The sequence below is a fragment of the Miscanthus floridulus genome, chromosome 5, assembly GCF_019320115.1.
Source record: "Miscanthus floridulus cultivar M001 chromosome 5, ASM1932011v1, whole genome shotgun sequence".
NCBI lineage: Eukaryota > Viridiplantae > Streptophyta > Magnoliopsida > Poales > Poaceae > Miscanthus > Miscanthus floridulus.
Genome location: NC_089584.1, coordinates 57,996,833 through 58,015,788, shown reverse-complemented (window position 1 = coordinate 58,015,788; position 18,956 = coordinate 57,996,833). Strand labels below are relative to the sequence as shown.

At 45.3% G+C, this 18,956-nt stretch overlaps 1 protein-coding gene across 3 annotated transcripts; it reads right to left on the bottom strand.

Annotated features, from left to right (window-relative positions):
• Positions 1-402: 402 nt before the first annotated feature.
• LOC136452206 (F-box protein At5g03100-like) lies at positions 403-3,730 on the bottom strand. 3 transcript variants are annotated; one of them, XM_066452841.1, is made up of 5 exons: positions 3,429-3,730; positions 2,383-3,322; positions 2,051-2,209; positions 1,834-1,956; positions 403-1,315 (listed from the first exon to the last, which is right to left on the bottom strand). In XM_066452841.1, exons 2-5 carry the CDS (start codon positions 3,292-3,294, stop codon positions 1,298-1,300), a joined length of 1,212 nt encoding a protein of 403 aa, XP_066308938.1. In that variant the 5' UTR covers positions 3,295-3,322; positions 3,429-3,730; the 3' UTR covers positions 403-1,297. The 3 variants fall into 3 exon arrangements, with proteins under 3 accessions (XP_066308938.1, XP_066308939.1, XP_066308937.1); XM_066452842.1 differs by having other exon boundaries at positions 1,855-1,956; XM_066452840.1 differs by lacking the exon at positions 403-1,315 and having other exon boundaries at positions 1,322-1,956.
• Positions 3,731-18,956: the final 15,226 nt, after the last annotated feature.

The following is an 18,956-nucleotide window of genomic DNA, read 5'->3' as shown; positions in this document are numbered from 1 at the left end:
GGTTCCATCGACGGTAACAAAATCCTGCTCAATGAAAGTTTTTTTTCCTTTCCCCTACTAACAGCTTTCATGGTCTTCGAGCTTCAGAAGGATCACATGCATGCGAGATTTCATAATTGATAACTAATCATGTGCAATAAATATTACACTACCTCAACCTTGTCACATTCGCTCTGTTTCATTTAATCGTATCCGGCACAGAAGGATCACATGCATGCGAGATTTCATAATTGATAACTAATCATGTGCAATAAATATTACACTACCTCAACCTTGTCACATTCGCTCTGTTTCATTTAATCGTATCCGGCACACAACGAAAGTCCAAATACATTTCAGAAAAGTTTGAGCAAGACAATAAGACATGGATACAAGTCAACATAACTCAGTGATGCATACATCAACTCAGCAATTAAGCAATAAGGCCGAAGATATGATTGTCAAGCATACAAAATACTACTCAAATGAAGAAAGTTCACGGCAGTGCACTTTCTTCAAGGATAACAACACAATTGGAGGAGTAAACAACGTTTGTACTAATAGTTTTTTGCCTTAAAAAAACGTTTGTACTAATAGCAAGAGATATCCATGTACATGAACTATGTTTCAAAGGCATCACCTAGGCGTACACAGCTCACCTTCGAGAACACCTAGTCCCCTTTGAAATCATGTACATGAAGTTGAATTAAATTAGACATAGATTATCAAGGCCTAACAGGAATTGGACAATCTTCTTTTTTACAGCTTATAAGACATGGAAGCTGCAAAATAGCATTTGATGAACAAAAGTGAGATTGATAATATAAGCCAGCACTTAAATTACAGCTAGTTGGTGTAAGCAGGTGACTAGAGATTCTATCTTCACCCTTCACGAACCACATTAGACAGAAGAATAGAATATAGCATCCTTGTGGCTCCAATTTCTACTCCAACCATTTCATCTAAACTGAAACCTGATCAATGTGAAAATATGAATAAGATCCAAGGGGAATAGAGTAAGAAATTAGAAATTATCTAGCCATGGGCACGGTTGCGGGTTGACGACATATTTTGGTTTGATTAAACTTCAGAACAATGCAGTTATGCCAAAGTTGGGTAAATATTCTATTAAAATGAAGTTAGTGCTAGCTCTCATGATTATCAGATCACCCCGTTCGCGTGTCCTTAAACCTGGCTTGATCCGCTTCATTTTTCATCCGGGACAATGTTTTCCTCTCACAAATTCCTCCATAATTCCTCCAAACCATCCAAATTCCTCCAAAACCGTACCATCCGAACGAGGCCAGTGTTCACCTGATCATTTCCACCACAAACCCTAGTAGCAAAAACAACCAATTCAGTTCATTACGAGAATACAATGGATTAATAATACAAAACCTAGCAGATAAAGTAGACTTTGAAGCCAACAATTAAACAAATAAACAAAACAAAAAATAAATTGGATATGACAGTATTGGCAGTTTATATCTCACAATATTCTTGGATACTTCATATCCCACAAAAAAGAAATGACGCACAGAAATAAAAAATAAACATTTGATTGATCATACGGAACTACAGCCTTTTTGAACTGGTAACAACATAATTTCACATATGGCAGCCAGAGCAAGGGAAAAAGTAGAATAAATAAAAAAAGAATTCATGGCAGAAAGTTGAAATTCATCTATAGATTGGCACCTTAGGTCCAACCATTCATGATTTCCTAACTAACTTACTAGGCTGCATACTTTCTTTCATATAAATGGACATTACGGTAAATGTAAGGAATATAAATGAATGAGGAGCATTGCAAGTTATCTTGCATATGTTAAATGCACACAGGAACTTCAAAACCTTGAGAACTGTATTGTCAACCTTTTGACAGTTGATCTCGACTTTCTTAAGGTGTTCTGAAATTGCACTTGATCGCTTCATTGAACTGACACGTAGTTTGATTTGCACTTTATATCCAAACCACTGCAGGCAATCCCCCAGCGCCACAAAAAAAAAAGGATCAACTGTCAACTAATAAGTATACAATGCAGCAGTTCAGCATTTGTAAATTGCATACCTCGTGAAGTTCAAAAGTGAGCTTCTCTAGAACAGGTGAGTGTTCAAGACTACACGCTAGTGCACGGAAGTCATCAGGCACATACCAGTAGCAATTCAACAACAAGGTCTTTAGATTTGTAAACACAGGGCACCATCTCAAATCTCTTTTAAAAATAAACTGCACAAAGTGCAAACAAAAGTGATCAAATAATCAACACTGTGAACATATTTGATTCATAACCATAGTTGGTGGCAGTGCATGCAAAAAAGAAGCAACATATGTCAAATTTCAACTTGACAGGACTTAATACAAAAAAGGGTAAAAGATGAAACTTTAATGTAAAACTATACCATGCCATAATCAGATTTTAACGCCAAGCTATTAGCCTCCGATAAACCTCTTAGAAGCACGCAGTTGATACTGCCATTGGCTGCGCTATCAGAACTATCACAAGATCCACAATCACAAGTCCAAAAAAAATTTGCATTAGTGCAGTAGTCCCTACAAGAGTGTGTTATTTTGACACATGCCTCCAGTAGTGAGGGCATCCCCTCAAGAATTGGAGTCCTCCCCTCAAAACGCTCAAGGCGCAGTGAGGCAACATTTGGGGTGTAAATGCGGATGTGAGAATCACAGCTGCCTACGGACAAATCGATACAAAGATGTTTCAGGGACTCGGACACAATCTTGTTGACCGATGACAACTTACAATCCACAATCTTTAGATGATCCAAGGCTGGACAGTTTGAAAAGTTAAGCAAACTGTTGTGGACCTGTACAGTAGTGAGCTCCAGCCGCCTCAGGTGCTGGGATCTGAGAGGCAGGTTGTCTTGTTCAAGCCTGGGCTCACCAGAACTACGTCCAAATATAAAGAGGCTGAGAACATGAACTTTGCATGTCACAACATGCCGAAACCAGAGGTTTACGTGGGACACATCATCATCGCTGATGAGCTCAGCATCGAACGTGAAATAGCATTTCTCAAGGGGCGAGCCTCTGCGGAGGATCAGCAGATGGTTCACCAAGCTCCGGAGATCCTCCACAGACACCTGTTGATCTGGGTCGCAGCACCCCACACACAGGCCCGTGGCGGATTTCCAGAGGTGGCGCCATCTGCGGGCGAGTACGCTAGTGCGGACGGCCTCCGCAGACGGCAAGAAGCCAAGGATGTGTTCAAGGATTCCATCAGGCAGTGATTCAATGCCCCCGCTGCCACCAGCGGGCTGCTGAACCGCTCCCTTGACCGTTTTCCCTCGAGGCATTTTGCCGAACAGCAACCGCGCCTTGGCACTGCGAGACAAGATACAAATCAATAAGACACGAGGATCGATTATGCTGGGTGCAAACAGACGAGAGGGAGACGGAGACGTCGCTGGAAGGCTGGTGCCGGCCTCACCTCACTGTCGGCGGCAGCACTGGTCTCGCAGACAGCTCATGTCCCTGGTCGCTTCCGCACTGGCCTCTGGTCGGCTGGGTCAGGCCGTCGCCCGCCTCCGCTCTGGCTGGCCGCCCTGCGCCCTGACCGTCTGGCAGCCGGTCGCCTGGAGCCCTGGACGGCTGGACGCCGAGGGCTCTGCCCGCGCCGCGCCCCAGCTCAGCCTAATGCCCGCGCCCGCGCCCGCGCCCGTGCCGCGCCCTCTCTCCTGCTCTTCTGCTCGCTTGCCCAGCTAGGGTTCGGATTTGGCCGATTTGGGAGGATTGGGGATATTGGGCATCCAGAACTTCGCGAATAGGTGACACACTTCGGCACTTGTGAGAAACAGGCCTCTACTGTCCTTCGGCGGAACGCAAGCCCATAAACATCAAACCAGCCCGGTGTTTCCACGCAGCTCAGCACAGCCCACAGACACATCGACGGCAGCCCAGCGGACAGCGGTGCTGCACTGAAGGTGGTGTGTATCAACAGTGCATATGATTATTTTCATTTAGAAAATATTCATTTTACCTCCCTCAACTATCACGAAAGTCAGCTTTTCCTCTCTCAACTCTAAAACCAGACATAGTTCCTCCCTCATCTCTCTAAACCAGTCACTTTACCTCCATGGCAGTTTCCATTGGTGGTTTTTATTTTTTTCTTTTATGTTTATTTTGGCTTAATCTTTGAAAACTCATAGTAAATCATAGAAAAATCATAAAATAGAAAATTCAATTGTGTTGGACTCCACATGAGTAGTTCTACACGATGAACATATGATATGATATGTTTTAGCACAAAGTTTTTGCTGTAACCTTAGATCTATATTTTTATATAATGAATTCATAACTACAGTTTCTCTTGTCCAATTATGGTGAAACTTTTATGGTGGATTAATCATTGCATGCTAGAGATGTAGAAGAAACTTCATGCTCATTGGATCATATATGACTGAGTTATAGATTTATATGTTAACTTATCTAGGTTTATATAGATAAAACTATAACTTAGTCATGCATGATCCAATGAGCATAAAATGTTTGCTACATCTCAAGAATTCAATGATTAGTCCACCATTAAAAATTTCACCATAATTGGACCACAAAAACTGTAGCTATGAATTAATTATAGAAAAACATAGATCTAAAGCTACAATAAAAACTTTGTACTAAAACATATCAAATCATATGTTTATTGTGTAGATCTACTCATGTGGAGTCTAACAAAAATTTCATGCTCATTGGATCATGTATGAATGAGTTATAGATTTAATTTCATTTAAAAACTATTTAACAAACATAAACCTAGATAAATCTATAACTCAATCATACTTTATTTAATGAGCATGAAATTTTTACTACAGCTCAAACATGCAATCGTTAGCCCACCATAATAATTTCACCAAAATTGGATCAGAGAAATAGCAACTATGAATTAATTATACAAAACATACATATAAAATTACAACAAAAACTTTATACTAAACCATACCATATCATATCATATGTTCACTTTGTAGAACTACTCATGTGGAGTCTAACGCAATTTGATTTTTCATTTTATGATTTTTCAAAGATTCAGTCAAGATAAACATAAAAGAAAAAAAAAGAAAAACCACCAACAGAAACAGCCATGGAGGTAAAGTGACCGGTTTTGAGAGATGAGGGAGGAACTATGTCTAGTTTAGATTTGAGGGAGGAAAAGCTGACTTTCGCGATAGTTGGGGAGGCAAAGTGGACTTTTTCCTCTCTTTTTTTTACTCCTCACTTTCCTTAGTTCAAAGGAACGCGGGCCTATTCTGGTGAGGCCGAACCTCCCAGCGTGGACCCTGATATAGGATGGGCCATTTCATGCTGAACGTTGTACCTTTGCTGAGATAGAAAAAGCGCACACACGCAGGGATGAAAACGGTTCCTAACAAAACGATGAACGGATAAAATAAATCTTGTCCGCGTCTCATTCTGTTTCTTTATTTTATCTCGCTTATTTTCGCATTTGCGGGATCCTGTTTCTGTATTTATGGAAACAAGAGAGGGGTTTTTGCGAGATTCTGTTTTCATTCAAGATGACAAGAGGAACCTGCATTTATCCTAGCTATTTTCATCAGGGGTGAACCCATATTTATCCCTTCTTCAATCTCTACATGATATGCTTAACAGTTACATGTGCTTGTGTTATGTTAATACACCTAATAATCACCAACTATGCATGTTAACGCGTAACACACATGACATTCAAGTGAAAATTCTTTATATGTTTATATTGTTGCATGGCTTTATACATGCATATTTGTCCATTTTCATATATCCACGTATCTTGATTCCGTTTCCAATCCCCTTCTTCTTTCCAATAAAAAATATAGAAACAGAAATAGAAGAGAGCCTTTTTCCACCCGTTTCCATATGTTTTCATCCTTGCACACACCAAAAACAACCGAAACAGTGGAAGAGAGGCGGCAGCAGTGTTATTTTGATTTTCAGGATACATGCCCTCCTGATTTTGAATAAAAACCAGAACTAAAATAGAGCAGAGAATCTTGTGAATATATCCCAACTTGGGATGCAACAAGCCACATCCGGACAGGTCTCCACAAGGAGGTCGCTAGCGTGGGGTCCTGCCACTGGTGCATGGACAGACACTATGGAAATTACAAGAGACATGGCGCATGTTTCACCAGCAAGGCAATAATGTACCTGCTGCTGCTCCCTGACTGTCAATGGACGACTGGTCACTGGTTGTGCATCTGCTTGACTGGCTGACTCCAAAAAGACGAGACAGGGTCAGGTGGGCATCAAGAATATATATCTACGGAAGACATGGCGCATACATCTACTACTGCTAGTACTATGGACAGTCGTACTAGCATCTTGGATGCTTTCCTTGGTGATTGGAATGGATGTTTTTGTTAAGGGGCTGTTTAGATGACTTCATTTTGCAAAATGAAGCACTGTAGCAGTTTCGTTGTTATTTGGTAATTAGTGTCCAATCATAGTCTAATTAGGCTTAAAAGATTCGTCTCGTGGATTTCGTCTAAACTGTGTAATTAGTTTTATTTTTTATTTATATTTAATGCTTCATGTATGCGTCCAAAGATTCGATGTGACGGAGAATGTGAAAAATTTTGCAAAATTTTTGGAGAACTAAACTGGGCCTAAGGTTTTCGTCGATGACTCGATTTGGCTTTGGCGTTGTCTTGTTTGTTAATATTTACAGCGGCAAGGCAGACTGTTGGCTACAGTTTGGCATTCATATTATCGATCGGATCTACAAATAATGGTTGGCACCCTACTGCCTGCTTGCCTACTTTTTTAGGAGTAACCAAGGAAGGAGCTAGCACAAATTTACTAGCTTAGCCCTTATTTAGATTGATGTTAGAAATTAGTATTTGGCACTGTAGCACTTTCGTTTGTATTTAAGAATTATTGTCCAATCATAGCCTAACTAGGCTCAAAAGATTCGTCTCGTAATTTACAATCAAACTGTGTAATTAGTTATTTTTTTATCTACATTTAATACTCCATGCATATGTCCAAAGATTTGATGTGATGGAGAGAGTGAAAAAACTTACAATCTAAACAAGGCCTCACGAAAATCAGTTGTGCACATTCTGTCACTGTTGAAGAGTAATGGCAGGCATGGCAATAATGGTGCATGATCACAGGTAGACACATTCTCATCTGTCATGATTGCTCCTCACATTTTATGAAACATAATTAATGTGGTACTGGAAATTACAGTGGCCACTACTATGCATGATCTCAGGACGTAGCTGCTTGTTGTTAATTATGATGATGGGGCACATGCATGCATGGTGCATGGTGCATTATTATCTCTATCTGGACGGAACAATGCGTAGATGATGAGAATGTGTCCATCATGATATTCAAAATCTGAATAGCTTGCTGTTCAATGTATACAATAAGTAATACAATGAGTTCACGACATGAGAATAAAATGAGGTTTCGATTTCGCCTATAACATCTAGTTTTATTCCTTTCACAACATGCAATATGTATAGTATGAGTTTTACCGCAAAGAAAAGGAATCAACAAGGATTTTTAGATTTGAATACCATTAATCGTGTTTAATGAGATGTGTTTCTTATATTTATATATATAAGATTCGATATCCAACAATCCTAAACATTCTCGATGAGAAATATAACAACACCACAATGCAAACTATAGTGATTCTAGCTTAAGATAGAGGATATACTCCTCCTAAGTCAACTTCGCACACAAACATGTATGGAGTAGTGTTTTATATATGTCGATACAACGCATCTCTCTCCTTTCTTAGGAATAGCTAGCGCAGGAAATAAACGTGATCAGTATAGTTTAAGTTTATGATGATTGCTTTTCACCCTTTAGTAGTAGTATACTAGTTTTGCATCCTTTTTTTCTCAGCAGGTTAGGTCGTTCCTACCGCAAGAATATATAAACATATTGTAGGATGTTCCTCTTCTACATCTCGATTATATATTATTTGTATTTGCGAGCACTAAGATATAGAACGTGGCGACTGTACTTCTGTAGCACGTCCCTCCAGGTCGTCGAGGGTTGTCCAACAGGCGACACATTAATTAAACCTTACGACTGGTATGATTGCAATAAGCCAATAATACCACCTGTTATTAGCTGCGATCAGACTAAAAACCGAGAAGAAAATCCAAGTATATGCACTAATGCTTCTCACGCTAAGTGGCCCCTCTCTCTTTGAACAAAAGGCGGTTAGGCGACAGGCGACCTACTCCGACGAAGGGCGGCGACGCTCCGGCGACTCCCCTAGGCCAAAAAGTAGGAGATTTCGTTCAGCACACGATGACGCATCAACCTACAGAGTATTTTCTCGTTTTCCTTTCCCATCCGCCTTCTCACCATTGTTTGGGGTTTTGGGTTCTGGAGGTGTTCCAGCCCCCTGTGGATGGATTGTTGGCGGTTCACGTTGGCTTTCCCTAGAGAAGTTGACTCACAAGTGGCGCGAAGCTAGGACTATGGAGGTGATGATGCTAGATCGGGACAGGGAAGCAACCCTAGTCCGAATCACCACATCAAGAGATTGACATAATGGGAGCGTTTGAATCAGAAAAAAAAACAAGAGGACGAAATCAAACATGCATTATTCAAGCCTCCAGATTTGTTTGCAGTAGAGGTGAAAGAATTAGAGGAGGCAACAGAGGCCCTGGAGCATGCCACTGTCAGACTCCCAACCTCGGGGGCGCGAGAGGTTGGGGATCACTCCTTTGGAGACAGGCTTGGAGTTGGGCCAGATGATGATGGTCCTAAAGCCCAAAACGCCCCAGGTTTATCCATAGCTGACCTCTTCGACCACTCTTATTCTCCACCACCACCGCCCTAAGACCAGATGCTAGCTTTGGATCCCCAAAGCTAGGGTTCATGAAGCGGCCGTGGAAGGCTACCCAGCCTCCACTGCGGAGATCTGGAGATTTGGAGGTGGTGCCCGGAAGATCGCTCCTGCTGAGGTAAAACTCATAGACTCCCATTCTTTCTCTAAAGTTGTTGGGATGGATCGTAGAGGTGGTTTCGGTAGAGGTGCTGGGAACCAGAGGAACTTTGGGGGCCGTGAGGACTAGAGGGGCCGAGAGGTGGACCGTTGGGAGGATGAACGGAACAGAAACTACAACCCTAGATGGAATGATGGCAGAGATGGTGGCGGCCATTGTTGAAAGTCCTAGTTTGGTTTTGGTTAATTGATAAAACCTATTTGGACTAACCCTATGCTCTAAGTGTGGATTTGAGATAGATTGGTTCAACCCAAGTGAAGGAGCTAGGTGGCACTCATGGATGGAGATGGCCACATGAAATAAAGATCATGGTGATGGTGTGAACACATGTGATGATCAAGCTCCGGTATTTGAAAAGAAGAAAAACAAAAACAAAATGGGCTCAAGGCAAAGCTGACATCCATAGGGCCATTTTGTTTTCAGTGATCGAGACAATATAGAGAGTGTGATCACATTTAGGATAGATGGTCGTAATATTAAGATGGAAGCTCTTATCGGACAACTCGATCATCTAGTGCCACTAGGTGTTGGAAAACTTGCATATACATTTTAGGCTTAGTGCACAATCGGTGAGAAACTGATTAACCTTTGAAAATTGATTGTGAAAATGCTAACACACTTGCACGTGATGGTGAAACACTTGGAATGTTAGCACATTTGCAAAAGGTGGTGAAAAAGGTGAAGAAAAGGAGGCGTTGCCAGGCTCAGTGTGCTGCCTCGAGGGCACCTCCCTGTCTTGTCCGGTGCACCGCCACCCCTATGGCGGTGATTGGCTGTGGAGGCCGAGAAGGAGGTGCTCAGGTGGGGCACCGCCACCTTGTCCGGTGGCACTGTCACCCCTAGGGTGGTGGTCATTTGGACGTGGCCGAGAGGAGCTAGAGCTGAGGGTGGCAGTGGAAGGGGTAGTGTGCACTACCACAAGTGCGACGGTGCATCGCCAAGGGGTTCTTGTGCCTTTCCTTAAGGAGTGCCAAAGGCAACTCTAGTGGATTGCGCGTGGCTTGTGTATCCTCATCTTGTGTTGGTTGTGTGGCACCCATTAGCGCATGAACCTCCAAGTGAGTGAATCGTCACAACAAGGACTAGCTTGCTGGCAAGCAAGTGAACCTTAGAGGAAAATTTAATTGTGTCATCATTGTCTCCTTGGTATTCTTTGGTATTCATTGATTGATCACTTGCCATGGTGGTATATCACCTCTACCACTCTCTTGCTTTACTTTATGTATTTACTTGTGTAGAGCTTGTAGTAGTTGTAACTGGTTGTGCAGCTTAGCTTCTTAGGTGTAATTAGTTCCTAGCTAGCTCAAGTAGTGTAGAAAGTAGTGACATAGCCCTTGAGTGCTTAGTGATCATAATTGACTAGAATTGTTAGTAGGTGGCTTGCAATTTTGGTAGCCTAGCGCACTTCGCCTCATTTTTATCTAACCACTTGGCTTAGTGTTGTTGTAGTTTTTTTAATAGGCTATTCACTCCCCCTCTAGTCATGAAACGACCCCAATTTCCACGAAGGGAAAATCCACAAAGTCAAAGTGTAATAAGACCGTGGTAGATCATATTACCCAAATTCCAGTCGATGATCACATCCATACATCGATAATATCAGAGTACAAATAGTGCGGAATTACATAAATTATTACATCGCCGCATTGGCGGAATCAAAAGTAGCATTCATTCAGAACAGCTTGAAGATAAGATCGCCAAACTCGAGCATAGGAACGAATCCCTCAACCATCAAACTCCTCAGAGCTATACTCCTCAGCAGAACCTGTGTGCCAAAATTTATCAGTACGATTTGTACTGGCCACTCCCATCCCTATGAGCATTGCTTTGTGGTAATTGGATGCAAGTCGGATATATTCAAAAGGAACCTATAAGGCTAGGGTTTCCTATGCAGTAGTATATCAAGTAAATAATAGTTTGTCAAGTTTTAACACCATTCCCACACACATTCCACTCCATTCCCTTTTCTGAGCTAGGTTTCGATCCTGGGATCGACATACCACCATCTCCATACCATCACCATACCATACCCTCGCTCAGTCGACAGGCCAACTCCCTCTCGGCACTGTCTCAAGGCCCGTAGCCCCCTGGCTACGACCGATACTCTCTCATGGGGAAAGAAGAGAAGGACTCATCTCACTATCTAGTTTAAGCGAAACCCAGGAAAGGTCTATAGCCGACAAGTCGGCACATGTATCGATCGATCAACCATACACTCTGCAGAGGTTTTACATAACCACAAGATCCGCCTTCCTCGCTGACCGTCGTCAACTGGGCTGATTCCGGCCGCTTGCTAGCCTAGGATAATGCCACTCTACCATTCAGCCCTGGTACACCCCAAGTCTGGTCTGGGGTGGCTGAAACTATGAGTCATGAGCTGGGTCCACAAGGTCTCCATGAAGTCTTGGAAGGGTGTGGGGGAAATCCTCCATACCCCATACCTCCCTTGCACTGTCCGCTATCAACCTAGCAGTAGTGGCAATATCCTACCAAGTAGTCCGACCGTCTCGCACCATATAGGGTGAGTGGTACGTAAGGCTTCCCGGTGAATCTGAGTACTAGTAAGTCCTTAGGGATGACCAAGCCAGAATGTCTCCATCGGGGTTTCCATTCATCGTGCCACCATAGCACCTCCATCTCGGGCTCCACCCATCACAGGTTCACACCCGGGTCCACCTCATATACCATTTTACCCACCACAGGTATCCATTCCAGGGGTGCCTAGGTAGCACCCCATGGCAAGACTTGCCCCAGGCTCGTCGTATACTCCAACTTGGTCGACACAACCCTCACCCTCCACACACCCAAGTCACACACGCAACATTCTCCCCATAGTCCAGGTAACACCAGTTTCCACCACGCATGTAGTAGAAGCGTAGTAGAAGTATAAGTAATGAAATATATAGCCATAAGCGTGTGTCTAGCCTAATAGCAGGGTATGCGGGGGTAAGGTTGCATCAAGGTAAAGGCTTTCGAGCAAGCATACTACCATGCAAGTCCTAGCATAATATAATTGTAGCAGTAAAGTAAAGCGATAGCAGTTCTATATTAGCCATGCGTAATAGGTGCTATGAGATTGGGTGGGATATGGCACCTTCAGTGTAGTCGTCTTCGTACTCCTCACGGTACTCACGGTCCTCATCGGTCAGGTTCTCCTCTGAGTCTGCAACGTTTGCATTATAGTCGCGTTAGCGACGTCTATAGAGTAGCACAAAGAAGCAATGAAAATTCAAAAGAGTCAAATGCACTCAAACATGAGTTCATTGCGTAGAGCTTGATTTTTGATGAATTTTTGGTCCTGGTCTCATATTTTTCCGAGGTCGTATGAATTAGTTATGAATTTCCGAAGTTTAAATCATTTCTGAAATTGGATAAAGGCTGAATTAATCCTAGGCTGACACGTGTCACGGTGTCACTGGTCAACGTGGCATGCTGGTGTCAGAATGACATCAGCATGACATCATCGTCTCAGTTCTGACCTGACAGGTGGGTCCAGGGGCTCTTGGGTCTAAGACATGTGGGTCCCTCATGACGTCATCATGACGTCAGCATCTGACGTGTGGGTCCAGCGTGTCTGTGCTGCTAACATGTGGAGCCAGGTCAACGGTCTACATTGATCGGTCAACGGTCAATACGTGCCGGGTCTCAAACGGGCTTTGGTGGGCTCGGGTCGGGCCGGTGTGGGCTGGGCCAGGCCGAACACGTGGCGTGCTGTGGCGCAGCCATGTCACGACCGTGGGCTCTTATTGGGCTTCGTCCATAGCACGGCTCACACCATGTGGCTCACGGTGGACCAGTGCTCCTGGTCCATGGTCCTAAGGCAGGGTCCATGGTGGACCGAGCCCATCGTCATTTCTCCTCGGCTTGGCTCATGTGCACCGGGTGTAGGGCTGCGCTGCTCACCTTGCCCCTTCTCCTCTGTTTCTTCCACGGCGCGCTCCTGCCAGTGACGTGTTCACTAGCGAGCTCCCACAATGGCTCAGACATCCAATGGAGGTGGGGAAAAGCCTCCTTGTGCCACGGCGACTGCAATGGTGGAGTTAGGGCGACGGATGATGCATTCTAAGTCACTGGTCACGGTGAACGGTGGCTCGAACATAACCGGCGTGCGGGAATGGCGCGGGTGCAGCGGCATTGGCTGGCTCTGTGGTGCGCATGGGCGTCACCATGCTCTAGCAGGCATGTTGGGTAGGTCGAGGGGTCCTCCAGGGCCTCCAGTGGCTTTGGCCATGGCGGACGGCCTTCCGATCATGTCAGCGGCGTCGGTGTGGTGGCTATGGCCTCGGAGGGCGTCATAGTGGGGCATGTAGGCTCCTACGGATCCATGTGGACACGGCGAGGGCGTCCAAAGCTCAGGGCAGGACTTCCGATTTCTAGGTGGCCGGTAGGGTCTTCCCGGCGGCCACGGCGATAAGGTGACGACGGCGAGGCGCGCGGGTCACTACAGGCTCCTACGGGGTGGTCATGGCATGCGCGTGAGTTACCCATGGCTTCAGCGAATGGAACGGGCAAGTCAAGGAGGCGCCAGGTGCTCCCAGCGGTACTGGCCACGGCGGTCGGTGCTCGGACCAGTGGTCGGGTGCTTGGACCTGTGGTCTGGTGCTCGGACTGGTGGCCTGGTGCTTGGACCAGTGGTCTGGTGCTCGGACCTGTGGTCTGGTGCTCGGACCTATGGTCTAGTGCTCGGACTAGTGGCCTGGTGCTCAGACCAGTGGTCTGGTGCTCGGACCTGTGGTCTGGTGCTCGGACTGGTGGCTGCACCATGGCAGCGGCGTCGTGAGCGTGGCATGCGTGCTCGACTACGGTGTCTGGGGAGGCCTACAGCATCCAAGGGCTCGGGGATGGTCACGGTCAATGTGAGTGTGCTGTGCTGGTGTGCCTAGAGGCCGGGGATGGCCTTGGCCTACGCGCTCACGGTATGGAGCGCCATGGCCGGAGTAGCAAGGTCTAGTGGCGAGCAGGGAATGAACCAGGGCTCACCGTGGGTGCTATGGAAGAAAGGATGGCGGTGCAGTGTTGAGTTGCGACTGTGTAGCTCCGGAAGCAGTGCCTTGTAGTGCCGACCCGCGATCGTGATGATGATGACGGCGTCGCCCTCGGCTTCGGCGACTTTGGCAGCATGCGGGGGCTCCGATCCTCCTCTCATGATCTCCTTCTCGGCCCTCTACTCTCGATGTGGTGCGGTTGCTGGGCCACCAAGCAGCAGCGTAGGCTGAGGGAGAAACTAGGGTGCCGAGCGTGAGCGGCGTGCAGGCTAGCTTTATAGCCGAGCGCCATGCCTCCCAGGGCGGATGGCATCATGCGGTGGAGGCGTGTGCATCACATCAGACGGTGGTGCGGGGTTGCGTGGGCGCGGCGCAAGGGGACAGGGTCATGCCCTAGGCGTGACCCCCTGGCCCGCCCCTGCCACAGCTGTCGGGCGCTAGTCGCGTAGGCGGTTGAGGCGTGGGTGAGGAAGACAACACTATAAACGGGGGTGCGGCTGACATGCGGGGTCCAGCGGCTAGTGGCTGCGAGCGAGGCAGATGGGTGCGCAGGCATGGGCGACGCGCTGGGCTGGCTCATGGGCTACGTACATGCGCGCCGGTGCAAGGTGGGTGCGGTTGGGCTGGCTGGGCCGCGAAGCCAAGCAGCCTGGGCTGCGAGGCCTTCTTCCTCGTTTCCTTTTTCTGTTTTTCATTTCATCTCTTTTGTTTGAATTCGAATTTGGTTCTAAAATTTGAATTCAAAATTGGTGCACCTAATTTATTGGAGTTGTTAAGCATATCATAACTCAAATGGAAATCCAAATCACATTCAATGTATGCAACACTTATTTGTTAGAATTTAAATAAACATAATTAACTAATGAGATGCCATGCTTATGTGTTAACTTGGGTTGGGGTTAGACCTAATGCATTTCTTAGGTTGGGTTACTATACATGACACTCATCATCACATGGAAGTTTTTAAGAAAAATTTTGTAGTTGGTATTTTCAGTGTGTGGATTTTTGAGTTGTTACAGTCCTACCCCCTTAACAGAATCTCGTCCCCGAGATTAGAGCGTAATGTACTCTTCGAAGAGGTAAGGATATCGTAGCCGGAGGTCAGACTCTTTTTCCCATGTTGCTTCTCTCTCTATGTGATTGCTCCATTGGATCTTGCACATAGGGATAGTCTTGCTTCGGGTCTCTTTGGTATCTCTACCCAGAATTCTGATAGGATGTTCTTTATACTCGAGTGTGTCTTGAATGTCAAGTGTATCAGTTGGAACTACTTCATCGGGCACTCTCAAACACTTGCGTAGCTATGAGACATGGAATACGGAGTGTACACCCCTCAATTCCTCGGGTAGCTCAAGTTTGTAGGCGAGCTTTCCAATCCTCTTGCAAATCTTGTATGGGCCAACAAATCTTGGGGCAAGCTTTCCTTTCACATGGAATCTGATAGTTCCACATAGCGGGGATACCTTGAGATAGACGAAGTCTCCCACATTGAACTCAAGTTCTCTTCTCCTTTTATCGGCATAGCTCTTGTATCGACTTTGAGCAATTTTCAAATTCTCCTTCACTTGTGCAACTCCTTCTTCTGCATCTTGAATCTTAGCGGAGTCAAAGAATAATCTTTCCCCCGGTTGGGACCACATCAAAGGTGTCTTACAAGGTCTGCCATATAGAGCTTCAAATGGCGACATCTTGATACTAGCTTGGTAGCTGTTGTTGTAAGAGAACTCTACATAAGGTAGGCATTTCTCCCAATCAGAGCCATAATTCAGTACACTAGCGCAAAGCATGTCTTCTAAGATCTAATTTACTTGTTTTGTCTATCCATCTGTCTGTGGGTGGTAAGTGGTACTAAAATCAAGTTTGGTTCCAATGGACTTGTGCAGAGCTTCCCAGAATCGAGACACAAATTGAGGACCACGATCAGATACAATACTAGAGGGAGCTCCATGCAGTCTGAGAATATGCTCAACATATAGATCCGCTAATTTCTCGGCATTGGTCTTGGTCTTTACTGGTACAAAGTGAGCAATCTTGGTCAAGCGATCAACAATCACCTAGATGGAATCATTGCCTTTCTGTGAACGGGGCAATCCAACTATGAAATCCATGGATATGTTCTCCCATTTCCACTCGGGAACGTCAAGAGGCTTTAGCAATCCTGCAGGCCTTTGATGTTTAGCCTTGACTCTGTTTCAGGTGTCACAACGTACCACATGTCCTGCAATGTCTGTCTTCATGCCTTTCCACCAGAAATGTTTCTTCAGGTCTTGATACATCTTTGAACCTCCAGGATGAATACAGTATTTGGAATCATGAGCTTCTGACAGAATTTCCTCTCGTAGTGCTGGGTCAGATGGAACACAGATTCTGTTCTTGAACCAGATAGTTCCTTGTTCATCTTCCTGGTGGTTGGTCTTGTAGCCTAGTTTCATCAGACCATGGAGATACTCAATCTCTTCACAACTTTTCTAAGCTTGACGGATGCGATCTGTGAGATCATACTGTATGCAGAGCTCATTCAACAAGTCATGCGGTAGTATCTCAAGTTGGAAATCATCAATCTCTTCTTTGAGCTCAGGTGGTATGGATTCAGTGATCAAGGCGTGACAGTAACTCTTGCGACTAAGAGCATCTGCGACTACGTTAGCTTTTCTCGGATGATAGTGAATTTCCAAGTCATAGTCCTTGATCAACTCTAGCCATCGGCATTGCCTCATATTTAGATCTTCCTGAGTGAAAAAGTACTTCAAGCTCTTGTGATCTGTATAGATATCACACTTGTTGCCTATCAAGTAGTGTCTCCAGATCTTCAAGGCATGCACAACTGTTGCTAACTCCAGATCATGGGTTGGGTAACGGTTCTCATGTTCTTTCAACTATCGAGAAGCATAAGCTATTACTTTTCCATCTTACATCAATACACAACCAAGTCCTTGACGGGATGCATCACAATAAACCACAAAATCTTTGCTAATATCAGGCAATGATAGCACAGGAGTTGTGGTAAGCTTCTGTTTCAATTCCTGGAAGCTTTGTTCGCACTCATGCGTCCATTCAAACTCCTTGGTTTTCTTCAGAAGATTGGTCATTGGACGGGCTATCTTAGAAAAGTTCTCGATGAATCGACAATAATATCCAGCCAATCCTAAGAAACTTCTGATTTTTGTCACATTACGGGGTTGATCCCACTCTTTCATGGCTTCAATCTTGGCTAGGTCAATTGCAACACCTTCAGCTGATAGTACATGGCCTAAGAAGGCAACTTCCTGTAGCCAAAACTCACATTTACTGAACTTTGCATAGAGTTGATGTTGGACCAATTTCTCAAGCACGGTTCTCAGATGATGTTCATGTTCTTCAATGGTGGATGAATAGACAAGGATGTCATCAATGAATACCACCACGAACTTATCCAGTTCTTCCATGAAAACCTTATTCATCATGTTCATGAAGTATGCGGGAGCATTCGTGAGTCCAAAGGACACCACGGTGAACTCAAACTGACCATACCTAGTCACAAAAGTTGTCTTCGGGATGTCACTCTCTCGAATCTTCATCTGATGATAGCCGGATCTGAGGTCAATCTTGGAGAAATACTTGGCACCTCGAAGCTGATCAAGCAGATCATCAATCCTTGGCAGGGGGTACTTGTTCTTGATGGTGACTGCGTTCAAGTTCCAGTAATCAATGCACATTCTCATCGAGCCATCCTTCTTCTTAACAAACAGAACTGGGGATCCCTAGGGTGAAGCACTGGGTCTGATATACCCCTTCGAGATGAGCTCATCAAGCTATTTCTTGAGCTCGGCCAGTTCATCAACTGACATGCGATAGGGCCTCTTGGCAATGGGTCCTGTTCTCGGCAAGAGATCAATGATGAACTCTACATCACGGTCTAGTGGCATACCCGGTAATTCTTCAGGGAATACATTGGGATAGTCTCTGACCATAGGCACATCCTGAACTGTCTTCTCCTCTTTCTGTGATTCTAAACTCGCTTTAAGGGCACACAGGATAGAGGTGGACTTTTCAGACTGGGGTTCACATCTAATGACTTGGCCTGATGGGTGGGTCATTTGGACATATCTAGGTGAACATGATATGATACCTCGGTGAATGGTTAACCAATCCATACCTAAGATGACATCTAAGTTAGTGGAAGGTAGCAGAGTTAGGTCGGCTTTAAAGGTAAGACCCTCAATGGTAAGACTCACTCCCTTACAGATGTGGGTGCACTCTAGGTCTCCTAAGGGTGAGCTGGTGATGATAGGATCTTCACGTGGGGTTATAGATAGGTCATGATCTCGTGCAAACTTGGATGATATGTAAGAACAAGTTGCTCCAGAGTCAAATAGAACTGATGCAGTATTGCTATTAACTAAAAACATACTGTACACAATGTCAGGGCCAGCTTGTGCTTCCTCGGCGTCAAGATGGTTGAGACGTCCTTGAGTAGCAGATCCCTTGAACTGGGACTTCTATGCAGCTGAGTTCTAAGGGCACTCAGAGGCTTTGTGACCTGGTTGGCCATGAGCAAAGCAGGTGAAAGGCGTACCGCCTATAGGGGTTGATGCGGGTGCCTTCTAGTTTCCAGTGCTTAGTGCGGAGCAGTTCTGTGCTGGGCGTTCATTCGCTGTGCGGGGATGGTTGAAACGGTCCTAACTATAGCGGTCCTGAGCATAACGGTCCCGGGTGTAATGATCCTGAGCAGGGCGGGAGTATTTGGCGGTGTAGCCTCCACTTCCCCTACTCGATCTAGGGTTGTCATCCCTATTATGGCAAGAGCGTTCCCTGGATGGTGCATCTCTGTGGAACCTCTTGCGATCACGACCATGGAGAGACTCCTCAGGCTTACGCTTTCTCTCCCTATACTCTTCTCCCGCTTCAGCACGGTCCTTCTCAATCTGGATGCAGCGATCCACCAGAGCATGCAATGTGTTGCTCTCAATACCGCCAAACTTTAGCTTGATGTGCGGGTTAAGTCCCTTGCGGTAGTAGTAT

What these genes read in the sequence shown, in the direction of transcription:
- LOC136452206 (XM_066452840.1), bottom strand. Translation starts at nt 3,294, where the DNA reads ATGCCTCGAGGGAAAACGGTCAAGGGAGCGGTTCAGCAGCCCGCTGGT. An exon ending in TAAAATCTGATTATGGCATG is followed by an intron (nt 2,210 to 2,382) that starts GTATAGTTTTAC and finishes CACTTTGTGCAG; the next exon opens with TTTATTTTTAAAAGAGATTT. An exon ending in TCACTTTTGAACTTCACGAG is followed by an intron (nt 1,957 to 2,050) that starts GTATGCAATTTA and finishes GATTGCCTGCAG; the next exon opens with TGGTTTGGATATAAAGTGCA.